At 33.9% G+C, this 20,036-nt stretch overlaps 1 protein-coding gene across 2 annotated transcripts in view; it reads right to left on the reverse strand.

Annotated features, from left to right (window-relative positions):
- The window catches only part of CFH (complement factor H), a 125,209-nt gene that overhangs the window by 15,229 nt on the left and 89,944 nt on the right, over nucleotides 1–20,036 (reverse strand). The window contains exons 14-19 of one of the 2 annotated variants that reach the window (XM_030884113.3): nucleotides 18,923–19,099; nucleotides 14,815–14,991; nucleotides 13,628–13,810; nucleotides 13,341–13,520; nucleotides 10,813–10,992; nucleotides 5,987–6,169 (exon numbers count right to left, since the gene is read on the reverse strand). In XM_030884113.3, coding sequence (XP_030739973.1) covers nucleotides 5,987–6,169; nucleotides 10,813–10,992; nucleotides 13,341–13,520; nucleotides 13,628–13,810; nucleotides 14,815–14,991; nucleotides 18,923–19,099 — 1,080 coding nt within the window. The remainder of the gene's footprint in view (nucleotides 1–5,986; nucleotides 6,170–10,812; nucleotides 10,993–13,340; nucleotides 13,521–13,627; nucleotides 13,811–14,814; nucleotides 14,992–18,922; nucleotides 19,100–20,036) is intronic. The other variant, XM_060294655.2, reaches the window with a different exon arrangement.

A 20,036-nucleotide genomic window follows, 5' to 3' on the forward strand; every position in this document is an offset into this window, starting at 1 on the left:
CATTTTGTGTGTATATATAAAACATCTTCTTAATCCACTCCTCTATCAATGGACACTTAGGTTGATTCCAAACCTTGGCTATTGTAAGTGATGCTGCAATGAACATTGGAGTGCATATATCTTTTCAAATGTTTCTGGTTCCTTTGAATAAATACCCAGCAGTGGAATTGCCAGATCATATGGCAGTTCTATTTTTAGTTTTTAAGGAAACTCCATACTCTTTTCCATAGTGGCTGCACCAATCTACAGTTGCACCAACAGTGCACAAAGATTTCCTTTTCTCCACATCCTCGCCAACACTGGATGTTGTCTTTTTGATGACAGCCATTAAGACAGGTGTGAAGGGACATTTCACTGTGGTTGTGACATGCATTTGCCTGCCTTTTAATGATGTTGAGCTTCTCTTCGTGTGTCTTTTGGCCATCTGTATGTCTTCTTTGGAAAAAATGTCTATTCAGGTCCTCTGCCTATTTTCTAGTTATTTGTTTTTCTGATGTTGGTTGCATTAATTCTTTGTATAGTTTGAATATTAACCCCTTAATGGATATATCCTTTGCAAATATCTTCCCACATTCAGTAGGCTACCTTTTTCATTTTATTGATCATTTTCTTTGCTGTGGAAAAGCTTTCTCATTTTTGAGTCCCGTTTGCTTATTTTTGCTTTTGTTTCCCTTGCCTGAGGAGACATATCCAAAAAACCCCCCAAAACCCAAAATATTGCTAAAACTGATGTCAAAGAGCATACTGCCTTTGTTTTCTTCTAGAAGTTTTATGGATTCAAGAGTTACAATTAAGTCTTTAATTCATTTTCATTTTATTTTTGTATATTGTGTGAGAAAGTAGTCCAGCTTGCTTCTTTTGCATGTAACTTTCCTGTTTCCCCAACACCGTTTACAGAGGCAATCATTTCCCCATGATGTTCTTGCCTCCTTTGTCATAGATTAATTGACCACATAAATGTGGGTATACTACTGGGCTCTCTAATCTGTTCCCTAGATCTATGTGTCTGTTTTTGTGCCAGTGCCATTCTATTTTGATTACTCTAGCTTTGTAGTATAGTCTGAAGTCAGGGAGCCTGATTCCTCCAGCTCCACTTTTCTTTCTCAAGATTGCTTTGGCTATTTGTGGTCTTTTGTGTTTCCTTACAAATAAAAAAAAATTGTTCTAATTCTGTGAAAAATGCCATTGGTAATTTAATAAGGATTGCATTGAATCTGTAGATTGCTTTCAGTAGCATGGTCATTTTAACAATATAAATTTTTCCAATTTGTGAACATGATATCTTTCCATTTGTTTTGTCATCTTCAATTTATTTCATCAATTTCTTATAGTTTTCAGAGTACAAGTCTTTTACCTCCTTGGTTAGATTTATTCCTAGCTATTTTATTCTTTTTGATGCAATTGTAAATGGGATTGCTTTCTTGATTTCTCCCTCTAAAACTTTGTTGTTCAGGCATAGAAATGCAACATATTTCTATATATTAATTTTATATCCTGCAACTTTAATGGATTCATTTATTAGTTCTAATAGTTTTTGGTGGTGTTTTTCTATGTATAGTGTCATGTTATCTACAGATAGTGATAGCTTTACTTCTTCCTTTCCAATTTGAATTTCTTTTATTTCTTTTCTTGTTTGATTGCTGTGTCTAGGACTTCCAATACTATGTTGAGTAAAAGTGGAGAGAGTGGGCATCCTTGTCTTGTTCCTGGTTCAGAGGAAATGATTTCAGCTTTTCACCGTTGAGTATGACATTGGCTGGACGTTTGTCATATATGGCCTTTATTATGTTTAGGTATGTTTCCCCTCTACCCACTTCACTGAGAGATTTAACATAAATAGATATTGTTTTGTCAAGAGCTTTTTCTGCATCTATTGAGATAATCATATCATTTTTATTCTTCAATTTGTGGATGTATATCACATTGATTTGCAGATATTGAAACATACTTGAATCCTTCTGAAAAGTCCCACTTGATCATGATGTATGATCCTTTTAACGTATTGTTGAATTTGGTTTGCTAATATTTGATTGAAGATTTTTACACCTAAGTTCATCAGTGATATTGGCCTGTAATTTTCTTTTTTTGCACCGTCTTTGTTTTTGGCCTCAGGGTGATGCTGAACTTGCAGAATAAGTTCAGAAGTGTTCTTCCTCTTCAATTTTTTTGGAATATTTTGAGAAGAATAGGTGTTAACTCTTTTGTAAATGGTAGAATTCACCTGTGAATCTGTCTGGTCCTGGATTTTTGTTTCTTGGGTTTTAAAATTACCGATTCAATTTTAATATTGGTAATCAGTCTGTTCATATTTTCTATATTTCTCCTGATTTATATTTGAGAAATTGTGCATTACATGGAATTTATCAATTTCTTCTTGGTTGTGCATTTTATTGGTGTGTAATTTTTCATAGTAATCTCTTATGGTTCTTTATATTTCTGCGGTATCAGTTGTAGCTTCTCCTCTTTCATTCCTGATTTTATTGAGTCAGACCCTCATCTCTTTTTCTTGATGAGTCTTTCTAAAGGTTTATCAATTATGCTTATCTTTTCAAATGACTAGCTCTTAGTCTCATTGATATTTTCTATTGTTTTTTTTAAGTCTCTATTCCATTCATTTCTCCTCTGTATTTATTATTTCTTTCCTTCTACTAACTTTGGGTTCTGTTTACTCTTCGTTTTCTAGTTTCTTTAGGTCTAAGGTTAGACTATTTACTTGGGATTTTTCTTCTTTCCTGAGGTAGGCCTGTATCACTATAAACTTCCCTCTTAGAATTGCTTTTGCTGAGTCCCATAGATGTTGGACCATTGTTTTTCCATTTTCATTTGTCTTCAAGTATTTTTCTTAATATCCTCTTTGATTTCTTCAGTGACCCCTTGGTTGTTTTGTAGCATATTGTTTAACCTCTAAGTGTTTGCACTTTTGGCAGTTTTGGTTTTTTTTTCCTGTAGTTGAAGTCTAGTCTCATACATTTGTGGTCAGAAAAGATGCTGGCTATGATTTCAATGTTCTCAACTTTCTTTTGTGGCCAAGACGTAATCTATCCTGGAGAATGTTCTATGTGCACTTGAAAAGAATGTGTATCTGATGATTTTGGATGGAATGTTCTATATATGTTTAGTAAGTCCATCTGACTTATAGTTTAAGTCCAATGTTTCTTCACTGGATTTAAACTTGATTTTCTGTCTGGATGACCTGTCCTTTAATGTAAGTGGGAAGTTAAAGTCCTCTACTATTGTTTTGTTACTGTCTATTTCTCTGTATGTGTTTGTTAGTATTTTCTTTATGTACTTAGGTGCTTCTAGTTTGGGTGCATATATATTTTAAATTGTTGCATAATCTTGTTGGATTGGTCCCTTTCTCACTATATAATGTCTTCTTTGTCTCTTGTTTCAGTCTCTGTTTTAAAGTTTATTTTGTCTGATATAAATTTTGCTACCCCAGATTTGTGTTTATTTCTATTTTCATGAAATGCTTTTTTCCATTCCCTCACTTTCAGTCTGAGTGTTTCTTTAGATCTGAAGTGAGTGATTATAGGCAGCATATATATGCATCTTTTTTGTTTTTTTTTTTTTTAAATCAATTCAGCCACTCTATGTCTTTTGATTGGAGCATTTTGGTTCATTTATATTTAAAGTAATTATAGATAGGTAAGTACCTTTTGCCATTTCGTTAATTGTTTTTTGGTTGTGTTTGTAATTCATTTTTGTTCCTTTTGTTCTCTCTTCCTTTGTGAGTTACTGACTATATTTAGTGTTATGTTTGGATTACTTTCTTTTGTGTGTGTGGATCTATTATAGATTTTTTGTTTTGTTGTTACTATTAGATTCATATATAACAACATATATTCATATGGGTTATAAGTTGATAGTCTCTTAAGTTCAAACACATTCTAACAACCCTGCATTTCTATTCCCCACCTCATATTTTACATCCTTTTGTTTTGTGTTTCTATATTAACTACTTATTGTATATACAGAGGATTTTACTATTTTTGTCTTTTAACCTTCCTACTAGCACCTACTACCTTTACTGTATGTTTGCTTTTACCATTAAGATTTTTTTCTTTTGTAATTTTCTTATTTCTAGTTGTGGTCTTTAATTTTCCTCTTAGAAAGTCCCTTTAGCATTTCTTGTAAAGTCATTTTATTGCTGCTGAACTCTTTTATCATCTGCTTATCTGTAAAGCTGTTGATCCATCCTTTGATAGCCTTGCTGGATACAGTCATCTTGGTTGTAAGTTTTTTCCTTTCATCACTTTGTATATGTTGTGCCACTCCCTTGTGGCACGCAAAGTTTCTGCAGAAAAATCTGCTAATAGTCTTAGAGGAGTCCTCTTGTATGTACCTAATGGCTTTTTCCTACTACTTTTAAGATTCTCTCTTTATTTTTAATTTTTGCCATTTAAATGATAATGTGTCTTGGTGTGGCCCTCTTTGGGTAAATGTTTGGGACTTTCTGATTTCCAGACCTGGAAATCTGTATATTTCTTGTTAGAATGTTTCAGCTATTATTTCTTCAAATACGTTCTCTGTTTCTCTCTGTCTCTCTTTATTTGGGATCCCTATAATGGGAATGTTACTATAGTTGATGTTGTTGCAGATGTCCCTTAGGCTATCCTCATTTTTTTTTTAATTCTTTTTTTCTCTTTCCTGTGCTATTGGGTGGTTTCCACTACCCTGTCTTGCAGATCACTGATCCATTCTTCTGAATCCTCTAATCTGCTGTTGACTTCCTCTGGTGTAATTTTTCATTTCAGCTGCTGTATTCTTCAGTTCTGTTTAGTTCTTCCTTATATTTTCTACCTTTTTCTTAAAATTCTCCCTGTTTTCATACATTCTTCTCCAGAGTTCACTGAGCATTGTTATGGTCATTACCTTGAACTCTATTGGGCATACTGCTTATCTTCACTTTGTTTAGAGTTTTTTCTGAGATTTTGTCTTGCTCCTTCATTTGGAATGTATTTCTCTGTCTCCTCATTTTGCCTAATTCTCTGTGTTTATTAATATGTGTGAGGCATGTTCCTGATCTTGGAGGAGTGACCTTATGTAGGAAAAGTCTATGGGACCCAGCAGCATGCTCCCCTCTGTAGGATCTATACACCAGATCTTTATGCTATAAGGGTGCCCATCTGTTGTAGCAAGGCCAATTACTGTGGGTGCACTGGTAGGTGGGGCTGGCCCCCCACCTGGTTGGCTACCAGACTCTGCCTCATGCAGAGGCTGTCAGCCTCTGGTGGGCAGGACCAAGTCCTGGGGCAGCTGGCTGCAGGGCCCAAGGGTACCTGCGCTGGTGCTGTCCCACCCAGGAACAGGGCCAGGTCCCATTGTAGGAGCTGTGGGGCCTGGTGGGGCCTGGGGTTGGTGCTGTCGTGGGTTGGTAAGCTTCTGGTGCTAATAAGCTATAGGGAGAACTCCAAAGTGGCACTTGTCTCTTATAATGGCTGGCACCAGTATCCATGTCCCCAGTTGCCTCCTGCCTCTCTGGGAGGTTCACAAAGATCAGCAAGTCAGTCTAACCCAGACTTCTTTCTAATTGCTGCCTCTGCACTGGGACATGGAGCAAGTGAGAATTTTTGTGTGCCTTTTAAGAACAGAATCTCTGTTTCCTACAGCCCTCTGGCTTTCCTGTACACAAGCTACACTGGACTTCTAAGTCAGACATGCTGGGGGAATTATCTTCCAAGTCTGTGACTCCCAGGCTGGGCAGCCCAACTGCCCCTTCATTCTTGTCCTTTTGATCATTAGAAATAAAATGTGCATAAACATAAATTTTATCTTGTATTTACATAGTAGGCCAAAGATTTTGTCTGTATTTACTTCTCACTAGAAGTGAAAGAATGTTCATTAATTTATATACTTAATTGTGATTTACCGTTTCAAGATAAAGTGGAATAGAGAGATCTTGACCTTGCTGATCCATACAAAGCTTAGAGGAGTATTATTCTTATTTAAAAGAATCTTATAAAGCACGTTATGCACTACTGACCAATACAGCGTGGGATTGACTGCCATCTCCCATCCTTGCACACAAGTTCTTCTTCATCTTCAATTAGATAATTTTCTTGACAGAGAATAGATATTTTTTCTCCATCCTGATATGTCACTGTAGTTGTCATATTTCGAGAATTGGGAATCTGAGGTGGGGGTGGGCATGATTGTATTTGTGCTTCTGAAAATATTAAAATTAGATTTCTTGATTAAAAACCATAAGTTAAAAATATTAAAGGAATAATTTTCAATAAATAGAAAGCTCTAATAATATATCATAAATGATTAAACAATATTAGACTCAATTATACTCTTAAGCTTGTTAAGCACTTTAATATATCACACTTGGTTTACAGTGTCATGGTCTTCCTTGCAGGTTCTTCCTTCTGTTATTTCTGTGGTCAATCTTGCATAATTTACATAAAATCGATTTTAATTACTTCTAACCTTTAGAATGTTCTAAGTGAATTGCTCACTCAATTACAGGCACTAAGTAAAAACTGACATCAGGGTATTTTTTTTACACATATTGGTGATCAGATGTATTGGAATCAGCTTAAAATCCCCACAAGATTTTCTCCCAGTGGAAGCAGATTAGCCAGAGGAAAAATTACACTTAGGTAATGATCGATTAATTTGATGCAGAGTCTTGGCCAAGGTAAGAATTAGATATGTTCACTGGGATTTATAGTATACTGTTTACAGTTCAGAACTCTTCTGGAGGTACAATTTACTAGCTTTCCTGTGCTGTTAAGAGATATACAGATTGATGAAATACACCTGGTTTAATGGATTAGACAACCTGGCTTTAGTTACGTGACCAGCAGGGTATAAAAGACCCCTCTGTAAACTGTGTCTGAGTCCCATAAAATTGAGATACCTCAGATATATATTGGCAGTTCATAATTTGAAGACAAAGCCTGTCCTGCTTAACTGAGGGAAGACTCTGCATGACTATACCTGGAAGATTTTGGACCTCTCTGTGACTTCTTGATTTTGTTTTCTCCTGCCATACTGCATTTTTATTTCATTAGAAGCCATATGCAAGTATATACTGGAAAGTCTTGTAAATCTTTTCAATTGTTCAATATTTTGTATTAAATTCAGGGAAATATTTGACTGAATACACTTCATTCATGCTAACTAATATCATCAGATTTTCTATTTTGCTCTACATCAACAGAAGTATTTTATATTTCATCCAAAATATTTTTCTTATTTCTGTTTTAACTATCTTGACATTTTTTTCAACGTATTTTCAAGAATTTATTTTCTTTTGTGTCTGATGTTTAACCACTTTTGTCCTAATAATATTAATCTGTACTTAATAAGTCTTGCAGAAGTTGGTCTATCCACTACATTTCCCTATAAACTGAATTAATATTCTGTAAATCAGCAATTTATGATTTTTTAGTTTATTATAATAATTGATATTTTAATTTTAATTATTCTTTCCTTCTATGTTCTTTGGGTGTATGTTCTTTTCTAGATTCTAGATTGTACTTCCTATTACTTTAAGTTTGTTCCTTGTTTTGTAATGCATGCTTTAAACTACAAATATCTTTGTTTTTGCTGTATCCCATAGATTTCAAAGTATACTGTTTTCCTTTTCATTTTACTTAATTTAACGTATTTTCTGTTAGTAAACCACCAAAAATGGGGTTTTTTAGTTTAGGGATTTTTGACATGTGTGAATAAGATGTGTAGCTAGCTCTCTTTTAATTTTATATTTGCTTTTACTTTAGAGAGAATAACTTGAGGACATTGATTACTTGAAATTTGTTGGGAATTCCTTTATTGTATGAAAGTAATAAATTGTTTTAAATTAATTAACTATATTTAAATAAGCTAATATAGATTTCCAGGCAAGGTGTATTCAAGAGCTATAAAGAAACAGTTTATAATTATAAAAAAGTTAATTCACAAGGACTAAGCAATCATAAATGTATAATGTATCTAAAAATATATCAAATAAATGAAGCAAAGATGGACAGAGCTAAAGAAGAAATAGACAAATCCATAATCCTAGTTAACAATACTGATAGCCTTCTTACTCTGACTGATAGAACAACTAGAAAAAAAAATTTTAAGACATAGATAAATTTTTAGAACACTAGGAACCACTTTAACCTGATCTAGCAACTAGATTATACATATGCTTTATATGAAAAAGGAAATACCACAATGATAGGCAATATGCTGTGCAATAAAGAAACAACAAATTTCAAAATACTGAAAAATTACACAGTGTGTTCTGTGACAATTGAATTAGATTAGAAATCAATAAGAATAAATTTTCTATGCAAACGCCCATGATACTCATCAAACTGTATACATTAAATATATTCAGCTCTCTATATAAAAATTATACCACAATAAAGCTCTTAAATGGAGAATAAATTATTTAGAAAAACATAAATATTTGGGAATTAAACAACAAACTTCTAAACAATTGCCATGTCAAAGAAGAAGTCATTAGGAATATTAGAAAATATTCCACATAGAACTAAATGAAAGTAAATTGGATGTATTTATAATTTTTTGAGACACAGCTAAAGCAGCACTTAGAAGGGAAAAAGGTAGTTTTACAGGTGTACATTTAGAAAGTAGGATGGCTTAAATCAATGTTTTAATTTTCTATCTTAAGAAATGAGAGAGTAAAATTAAAATCAAGAAAGTATAAGGAAGGAGAATTAAGTCCACAAAAGAGAGAAAATTGAGAAAGATGAATAGAAAAGAGAAAACAGAGAAAATTAACAGAGCTAAAAATTAGAGAAGAGAGGAAATGGAGAAAATTAAGAGTGTTAAAATTGGTTATTTGAAAATAATAATATTGAAAAACAAAACTCTTGGGAGAAGATCAAAATAAAGGAGAGAAACAACTATCAATACCAAGAACGAAAGAAGCGATATCACCAAATATACTGTAGAGTTAAAAGAAAAATAGAATGTTAAGTGACTATTAGAAAGAATTTTACATCAATCAATTTCATAAATTGGGTAAAATGGAGACATTTCTTGAAAAATACAACTTTCACACCTTGACAAAAGACAATATCGAAAATGTGAATAGCACACTTCCTATTGAAATTGAATTCTTCATCAAGGGAAACTTCCAAAAAAGAAAACTACATATCAGATGACTTCACATGTAAATTCAAAATTTTTTAGAACTATAAGTGTTTTACACTTAAGACATTACTGGAAAAATAGAAGCATAAATAAATAAAGAGACATACCATGTTTATGATGTGAATATTCAATATGGTAAAGACGTCAATTCTCCCTAATTTATTTCTCATTATAAAGCCATCCCTTTCCATATACAAAAAAATATTTTATAACAATTAATAAGCTTTCCCTGAAATTTCTATGTTAATGTAAAGACCAGAATAACTAAAACAATTTTGAGTAGGAGGAACATACTTGGAGACTACATATCAGTCTTCACAGACTTCAAGTCTACTAAAAAGCTAGTTACAAAGGCAATTTGGCAGGAATAAAGACAGACAAATAGATAAATGTACTGAATAGCAAGTCCAGAAATAAATCAACACTTCCATAGTCAATTGATTTTCATTTCAAAGTCTTTTCCACACATATTGCTAAAACAATTGGCTATCCATATATAAAAAAATCAACTTCTATTTTATGCAATACTTAAATGTTAATATAAGATGGATAATATACTTAAATATACATACTAAAACTATAAAGCTTCTAGAAGAAAATGTAGAAGAACACATGTACTTCACTGCCTCTAAATATTATTTGTTTCCTTAAAGATGCAGTTGTGTAGCAAGTTCTCTTTTAATTTTATATTTGCTTTGAGGACATTGATTACTTGAAATTTGTTGGGCATTCCTTTATCATATAAAGTAATAAATTGTTTTAAATAAATTAACTATATTTAAATAAGCTAATATAGACTTGCAGACAAAGTGTGTTACAAAAACTATAAATAAATATTTTATAATTATAAAAGAGTTAATTCACAAGGACTAAGCAATCATAAATGTATCATGTATAATATACAGTACACATTGTATATTGCCATGGCAGTTGTTTAGAAGTTTGTTGTTTAATTCCCAATATTTATGTTTTTCTATATAATTTATTCTCCTTTAACAGCTTTAGTGTGGTATGATTTTTACATAGAGAACTTCATATAAGAAAGAACTACAAGATGTTGAACACTAGATAGTAGATTTGTTTTTATATTGGTTTGAAGTTACTTTCTGTATATTATAGGCTTGTAGAAATTGGTAAAAATATTGAGGATAGTGAGTCAAGGTGTCCTACAGTTAGAGAAGAGAGATAACAGATGTGAAAGTAAAAAACTGAAATGAGCCTATTCAATTGGAATTGGTGGTGTCAATATGATTCAAGACTTTTTAAGATAGCTATAGATACACAAACAGATAAATAGATGACTTGATAGATACATAAATATATATAAATAGATAGATACATAGATTGATACATAAATAGATACATGAATAAATACATAATAGTTCAGCATAGACATAAACACATTTATGTGTAATGTAAGAAATCAAAAGCAATGGTTTTCCCATGCTAATGGCCCAGATGTTAATTTAAAGCCACCAAGGCTCTGGGTGTTGTGTCATATAGCTGACTAATGCACACGATACAATTAATATTTAGAAACAGTGTTTTGGTTTGTTTCTAAATTACCTTTCAGATTGAAAATTATTTGTAATGATAAATAACTAAATTTCCTTGAAAGACACAAAGATACTACTTTTACAAGTTAGAAAGAAATAGAATACAGTTTTGAAAACATTATAAAGAAGAGTTTACCTTCTTTGCAGGTTGCTTCAGGATCCCATCTTCCATTTATACAGATTGAGTGTTTGTATTCTGATTTTCCTCGACATCTGTAACTTATGTTGGTGTTATGGTCAAATTCAATCTTATTCGATGGATTTCCCTCAGATGCAAATACTTTTGACCATTTACACTTCTTAAGTTCCTCTGTCGCTATAAAATGAAAATATTCCCTTGAAAAGACTAATTCTAAGAACCAAATAACAAATACAATAAATAGCTATGAAGTCAGTAATATAATGAACTTACAATTTATGCCTACAAGTTCCACCAACAAAGTTATTACTGATCAAATTGCATGAAATGGACTATTATATATGAACCTGAGTCCTGCATCCAGTTTTTGAAATTTCAGAGAAAATATCCATCCTAAAGACATTCTGCATTTTGGATTGGAACATTTTTGCATGATCTACATAGTGAATAGTCATTGCATGAATAATCTGGTCCCAAACTTGAAACATGTGCAAATGTTCATATTCATTTGTTTTTAGATCTCAAGCATCTCTGCATTGCTTTTAATTCACAATCTTAAAACACTAAAATAAAAACAATTATGTGTGGATATAGAATATCAAGTTGCTAGTTTATATATATTTTTTCAAGAAAAGTAATGAAACATAATAAGAAAAGTACATTTAAGGGTTTTTTAATAGAATCTTAATTTTTAAGATCTTTTGAATGATCACAAAAAATAACAAATACTTGGAATAAGAAAGTGGGTACTTAAAGTTAAAACTTGTTTTCTGTATATACACGTAGAGTCTTTGAGAAGCTATATTATACACCAGGTCATTCTATGATCCAATATAATGCCATAATAACAATTTTTTTTCTGGCTCCAGAAAAAAAGTTAAATATGGACTAAAAAAGCTTTTTATATAGCAACCTATTTCAAAAATCAATGCAGGTGGAAGTTCTTTTTGAATATGACAAAATATCAGTATAGGTCTTTGGTAGTATTTGTTATGATTTGTTAGTGATAAGAGTCAAGTGAGGATAACAGAATAAATAAAAGTCAAGTAGTTGGCTATCGAAAAGTAATGATTTGAAAATGCAACCCTGAAAAAATAACATGAAATAAGGAGATGAATTCAAAACACACTAGAGGCTTGAGAATCAGCCCTATTTTTAGGATTTGTTCAGAGTGTTGAGGGAGACAAAGCCGATAGTATTCTTCAGGGAATGGTAACCGAAGGAAGATGTATACTCAAAAGGAGCAGTGGTGGCTGCTGTCATCATCCTATGATTGACTGGTTTCTGAAAGGAAAGCAAACTTATTTATTAGGAGAAAATAAATATAGTAAGAAGAATGAAAAGCTAGACTAGACAGAGTTACAAAATAAACACTGAGAGGAGAAAATTGGAATAAGGTCTATTATAGCTGAGAGGGATTATGTTAAACTGAATACAGGTAGAGGATTAACCTTTGCAAGGAAAGCTCTGAGATCAGGGGAGTAATAATTGAAGCACATGTTTTGGTGTAAGGTAGAATGAAAAGTTAATGAGGCGAGGCCATTTGTGGAGATGGAAGAGGATAAAGATGAGCTTTGGTGAAGAACTGGCAATACCTTGGACCGGACTGTGTTTAGTAAAAATGTAGGGAGTAATAAACAATGAAATTTACTGATTAACTTAATAAGCTCCTATTGAATATCTCCCATCTGTCAGCCAGTCTTTTGGTATTGGCAATATATCAGTGAACAAAACAGGTATGAATCCCTGCTCTCATGGAGACTGAGCCTAAGCTCTACTTTCTTCTTGGAATAATTAATGACTAGAAATCTGATGAATAAATAAGACCGGGCATCCAGGGCTCTCTTTGAATGCAGGACCCAGGAAAACTCCAGGAAAGAAGTCATCTAAGGGAAAAGTGAAGGAAGATAGTCATCAGTCATCAAAGACTTGGTCATCCAAAGGTCAGGATGATTCACTTACAGTGAAATGCATCAGTCAGGGCAGGTTCCTGGCCCCAGCCCAAGGGCCTCCTGTGACTGAGTTACCTACTGACTGGGAGGGCCTGAGCCCACCTTCCCTCCAGCACATTAACTTCTTTTTGCTGCATTTGAAACTGACTGAGAAATCATCATTGTTAGAAGTTTTGCGAGAGGCAAGATTCCTAAAGGAATGCATGAAATGGGTATTTTCTTAGCTATATTTCCTTGTTTTAAAGGTCCTAAAAGAAAGAGTATCATATAAAAACAAAACTGGTATTTCTGCAGAGACAGTTGTATTTTCCTGGTAACTAGTACTCATATTTTAAACATGTGAATATCAGTAAGATTTAGCTTCACACTTGTAAAGATAAACAATGTTAATATCAGGACAGAAAGATTCATAAAATTCTCTTCTAGTTTATACTTTTCCTCTTCAGACATATATTGAATTATAAACAACAAATGTTGGGAATCATAATTTAAGCTGACATTTTCAAGGATAACTCTAAATTTCAACAATATGGCTGCAAATGTTAAATGTCAATTTGAGAAGTGCATTCTCACCAATGCACTGAGGAGGTTGGGTCCACTTTCCACTAATACATGTGACTGATCTGGGTCCAATCATTGTAAATGCTTCTCTACAACTGAACTCTACCAAGTCTCCATGGTGATAGAGAGGGGCAGAATGGTTGACATAGCCGCGATCAAGTTCCGGTATATCTCCACAGGTACTCTTCTCCTCTGGAAAATTTCACAAAAATATGTTCGTCTTTATCATTTAAGTTTGTATAAGAATACAAATAAAAGTGTTGACTTACCTTTAAATATTACTATTTTTAATACTTTACCAATACACACGGGCAAAGCTGTCCATTGTCCATCAATACACTGAATTTTATGAGAGCCCTTCATCAGAAATCCAGGATTGCAGACATATTCCACCACCTCACTGTGTCTATATTCTTCTCTCTGTGTGTCTTTAACTTCCCCACTGAGCAGTTGAGGAGGTGGAGCACACGATTTTACTTGCCCTACAGTAGACATGCTGTGTAAATAATGGTCACGTGGTCTATTTTACAGCTTAAAAATCCAGCTAATGCAGAGATTTTTTTGTTAGTTTATTATTTATTACATAATTTATTTTAGCATTCTTAAACAATGAAAAAACAATGGTGTTTACACCAGACTCTGTTTCCTAGTTCTATTGCTCATCCTGAGCTAACATACTGGAAGTCTATGTAAGCCCAGAAAACATGTTCAATAATCCAGATACCCTAAATAGGTATGCAAACCAATTCATAAATATGGGTGTGTAAAATTATAACAATATTCTTATTCCATGGAAACATTGTATCAAAACTTTTGGAAAAAATATTATCCTTTGAAACAAGCATTTGATCAAGTTTTATTTTTTTTTTTTCCGGTACGCGGGCCTCTCACCGTCGCGGCCTCTCCCGTTGCGGAGCACAGACTCCGGACGCGCAGGCTCAGCGGCCATGGCTCACGGGCCCAGCTGCTCCGCGGCATGCGGGATCTTCCCGGACTGGGGCACGAACCCGCGTCCCCTGCATCGGCAGGCGGACCCTCAACCACTGCGCCACCAGGGAAGCCCCTTGATCAAGTTTTAAGTTTCATTCCAGCCATACATATGATTGAATTGACTATAAGCTACTTGAACATTGTTTAGACACACTTGATGACACTTAAGGTAAGTCCCACATTATATAAAATGTCCAATATTAATGGTGGAATTGTAGGCAAAAGGAAACCTAACAAGAAATCCTGCCAGTGTCAGGTTCCTTATACATATCTGTGGATACTTCCACCACACACTTCAAGAAGCAACTGGAGATTAATTTCTTAAATAAGGAAAACTGTTTTATCTACAACCCAACACTCGTCCATGGTGGGTACACCTCTGGCTTAATGCATTAGATTATAGATGCACTGGAAGCAGACAGAAAATTAAGAGGAAAGAAATGGTTGATGTCTAAGGTTTTAACTCTTGTTCAGCAGCTGTAAGATAAATATTTACCTTTACATGTTGGAAGATTAGGGGACCATCCAAAGTGGTAGCACTGAATTGAAACTGCTCCAACCATAATAAGTCCTTGTATGCAGGAGAATTTCAACACATCTCCACATCTATATCTGTCTTTCTTGGGATTAGCATCTAAATTGTTTTCCATTTGTGGAATACTGCATTCTCTTTCTATAGAAAGAGACAAATAATTTAGTGAGAATATACAACTAATCATTGCCAAATAAATATTATATGTGTCATGTAAAAATGAGGTGCTGGGTACTGCATGCATATACAGAGGGGCAGCACATAAATGCTCTTCCTTGAAAAACATTACATATTAGGTTTTATACACCCTCTCCATTCATATGGGGCTCTTTGAGAAATATTAAGGTATTGAACAGCAACGTATGTGTCCTGATAATTTATTTGTTAAGTCAGCTTGTTTGAACTGAATATGATTTTATCACTGACATTTATAAAATTTAATGTTACTTTTCTGTCTCAAAATGTAAAATGATTCTCTCATGTTAAAGAAAACGAATGCTACAATTTTTAAATTGCACACAAATGAAAAATGGTATTTTTAAAAATATAATTGGGAAACCAGAACACATAAGGGAGACATTTCTCATGTATTTGAGTTACAGGAACATTAAAAATCCCTTAATTTTACAAGTGTGGAAATCAAACTGAAACATGATCAAATTGAAACATGAAACAAAATGAGGAACATGTTCAAGGCCATAGAGATAGGCATATTCTAGGTGTCATGATTATGTATAGGATATACAAGTATCTATTCTTGTTGTACCTGTAAATGATCTTACTATTAATATATTTATAATTATTCTGACTCAATTTAGAAATGTGTAAAATTATACCCCCAAATTTATAAAATGTATGAAATTTGTGACATTGCTACAAATTATGAAAAATTGCATTTTTCTTATTTGGAGTCTTCCTATCTTGTTAATTAATTTATAAAATTCAAAACTGGAATTTGAAAATTAGAATTTCACCAAAATGAAAATTCATACCATCTGAAAGTCAAGTCTTAACACATAGTCATAAAGTTAGATGTAAGTTAACTATTTTTAAAAGTAATGTTACAAAAAATAACTCAAAAAATAGTTTTCGTTTCGTGTTAATATTGAGTTTTGTAGCTTAGTTGAGAAGGTCACGCTTGATGAGAACAATTGAGATTCCTTTCCGAAAATTCTACTCCAAATTTCCACATAGCAATACTTTTATTGGTATGTGTCTGTTTATATATGTTGTGCGTATATACAATTCCTATTTTATCATATTGTGAAAAATGCTGCATTAACAATAACATCGGTTGTAGGCTATTTTCCAACTGCTGTCTTCACATAAAGACAGTGACTTTAAGAATGCCATGATCGTGTTAAGAGCCTCCCCTTTTACTTAGAGTAAGCTCCAAACACTTTACAATCCATTCCTTGCCTACACTTCCAATGTCATCTATCTGCCCCTGGAGTTGGAGTCAATACAGAATTTTTAAAATAGGTCAATTTCTTTGCTGCCTCGGCTGTTGCACAGACCCTTATCTCTATGCTGAATGAATGGTTTCCAACTTTTCTTTGCATAGATGTCTTCCTGTAGGAACTAGAGCCTTCAGTCCCCTCCTATTTTCTAAGCGCTTGGATTCTTTTGTTCTTCGAATACAATTACTTGGAAAATATACTAGAAATATTTTACCTTCTTGTTCATTATTTACCTTAATTATTTGTTGTTTTTTCATAGTGGAATGAAAGCTCTTGAAAGGCAGGTCCCCTGTTTGTATCTTTCACCATTTTTCTCTTAGCCTACTTCTAGGACATATTAGGTGTTTGTTGACAGCCTGAAAAGTGAAATTTGTGCCCAGAACACTGTTGAACAAGCCTGTCTCTTTTCCGTTATAAATTCACTCTGTGTGTCTGTCTGAAATCTCTATTTTTAATCTTTTCTACTCTGCCTAGTGTTCTTTCTCCTCCTTCCCCTGTGCACCACTTAATCTCACATGACTCTGTCTCCTACCTCAAAGGAAAATAGAAACCATCAGCGACTGCTTCTTTTCAGCATTAGATTTACACATCCATTTTCCTTCCTTCCTCCTGATAGGAAGTTGGAAGTAGAGCTGTTGCCACCAAAGCCCAGGATTTTCTCAGCAGCGCGGGCTCCTTTCCCTTCTCCTTCACAGGGAACTTCCTGTGTTCAGTCTCTGCCTGCTCCCCTCTCTAGCATATCCTCTTCAGCGTTCAACACACTCTCATCTTTCCCATTAAAACAATTCTTTATTCAGTGCGTAATTTCCCTAGCAATATATCCTGAACCTCCTCTTCTCTGCCACAAGCAAATCTTTTGAAAGAATTATGTCCACATGCTGTGATAAGTTTCTTATTAATCATTTTTTCAGCAGGTTCTATGTAGGTTTTTCCCTGTCTACTCCATCCAAAACCATCTCTGTTGCAGTTTTTGTTGCCCTCTATGTAGCCAAATCCACCACATTTTTACAGTCTTCTAACGGGACATATCTACTGAATTAGAAATATTCACCACTCTAACCATCATAATAATGTAATTAGATGACAATTTCCTTGATTTTATTGTATGGCAGGCATTATGGCAAGAACTTTATATGAATAATTTAGTCCAAAATCCTTTGAAATATTAGAACATTTGTAATTACTAATCCATTTTCCAGATTAGGAAGTGTGAACAAAGCTTCAAATAGGCTTGGTTGTTGCCCTAAGATACATGCCTAGCAAACTGTAGAACTGGAATTAGAACCCATCCAGGCTGACTCCACAGGATTCACCATTAGTTGATCTATTATACTTGCTTTACCTTTACACATTTTCTTCTCCCCACATCTATGAAACATTCATTTCTAAGTTTTTCCCCTAAATTCTCTGGGTTCTCCTTTTTCCTATCTACTTTGCCATCTATTCCTCTTTGTCTGACACCTAAATGCTGGAATGCTTCAGGGCTCAGTCTTGATCTCTCTTCTGTTTTCATTCTACATTCTTTCCCAATGTGATATCATTATTTATAGGGTGATGATCTCACAGGTGTGTCTCCTGGTTAGATATTCAACTCTGTAGTGGATATATCCAATTCTTATGGTCCATGGGCAGCCCAATCACAATGTGTTCAAGTCAAAAGTTGCCATGTTCTTCCCAAAGTGTTCTCTCTCCTGCCAGTAGCACCTGACAAAGTCATTTCCATTTACCTGCTTGCTTATGAAGCAATGGAGAGCAAGCACGCGAGTCCCTTGACTTTTTGCTCTTTTTGACATCCACCATTTAGTGACATTATCTGTGTTTTCTGCCAACGAAATATATCTCAAATCTACCCTCTGCTGTGCATCTCTTCAGCCATAACCTTATCTAATCCCCACTCTTTCTCACCCTACATGGCTTCCTGAAAAAAAAAAACTTTCAAGAACCCAAATAAAATTATATCATTCCTTTCCTTAAAATTCCTTATGACTTTTCATCAATCATAAAATTAATCCAAATGTGAACATGCCCTGAAGTAACCTGGATAATCTTTCCTTTGCCTCCTATCCAGCCTCAGCTCATAAAATTCTCCCACACCTTGAGTAGAATCCATTAACCTTGGTATTTCCCAAATATTGTTTTGTTGCCAAAGCTTTGCATATACTGTTCCTTTGGCTTGGAACATTCAACATCCATTCAGTTGGCCAGAGATTGAAGCCCTGTTTCTAGCCCTGGAGAAAAGACCGCTGATTGGCAAACATAAAAGACATTCATGTCACTGTCCTCAGAACTTGTCACGGTGGGAAAATAAAGAGCTCCTCTCAGTACCTGCAGAAATTAATACTCAAGCTAGGAGGTATAGAGCAGAAACTCAGGAGCAAAACAGTTGAAGAGGTTGTAAGACACTGTCACTTTGGTAATGAGTGAGTCTTTGGACTTCAAAATTTCCCCTCCACCCAGTTTACATTAAAGCGGAAGGAGACATCTTGATTTTAATCATCATGCCTTAATAATGACTCTAGATCAGTCAAATTTGGTAAAAATAAAACATTTTTGATGATTATTGTTAATTATGTTCATCTTGAAAAGAATAACAGCTGTAAAGGAGTTCTTACCATAACATGCAGGTCTATCAGACCAGCCATTTTCACCACACACTATGGAGCCTGTGGTGTGTCCATCTCGGCTCTCATGCCCATCAAGGCATTCGTAGTCCAGGCTGTCGTTGAGCTTAAACCATGTGCCATCACTTCTGGCTCTGGCATTCTCAAATACTGGCATATCACAGGATTCTAAGGGATAATGGAATTAAAATATTTCATTTCTAATATTATTTAGTGGGCAATCTGATTAAGTTTCATCTCAAGGGGAAAGGGGGCTTTACCAATTAGTATGTGCTAATAAATTATAATGCAAAAATAATCCAAGAATACCAGTGATAGATCACTGTCCTGGAATAGTTACTCAAAATGAAAAAAAGTATGTTTCTGTTATTGTTTTTTTTTTTGTCTGCAACACACGGCTTGCGGGATCTTAATTCCCTGACCAGGGATCGAAACTGTGCCCCCTGTAGTGGGAGTGCAGAGCCCTAACCACTGGATAGCCAGGGAATTCCTGAAAAAATATGTTTCTACACAACATTTTTCTCAACACTTAATGTCTCTGAAATATTTCTTTTATGAACATTTTTCTCAATTTAATTATACTTATGCATTTTTCCCAGGCTAGTAATAAAATAAGCCATTACAGATGTATTGTACTATTTTTGTAACAGCATTTTCTGAATTAATATGCTGAACTTATTAGCAGTTGTGACATATATGCCAGAGAAAAATCGATTAATTGAAAAAAAGAGTAATTTCCAACAAGGTAAGTAAATTTTTAAACATTCTATAGAATTCTACTTTAAAACACACTAATATTTAAAGTCACATGCTGATTTTGCTTTCCCAAATATATTTCTAATGGTTGTATATTCTTTTATATTTATCAAGGTTGAATGCAGAAGTAGTTCTATTATTTATAACAATTTACAAGAAAGTAAAATGTTTCTTTACAAGAAAGTAAAATTGAACAGTATCAATTTTCACTAACACTGTAATAGAGTGATGTTAATAAAGGTTTAAATAATTAACCTCAAATTTCATAATGTGTTATGTAGCCAGCCAGCTTAAAACTTTAAAAAATTAAAGCAAAACTATACTAGTAAAAACAAAAGTAATAGAGAAG

The sequence above is a fragment of the Globicephala melas genome, chromosome 1 (genome assembly GCF_963455315.2).
Source record: "Globicephala melas chromosome 1, mGloMel1.2, whole genome shotgun sequence".
Lineage (NCBI taxonomy): Eukaryota > Metazoa > Chordata > Mammalia > Artiodactyla > Delphinidae > Globicephala > Globicephala melas.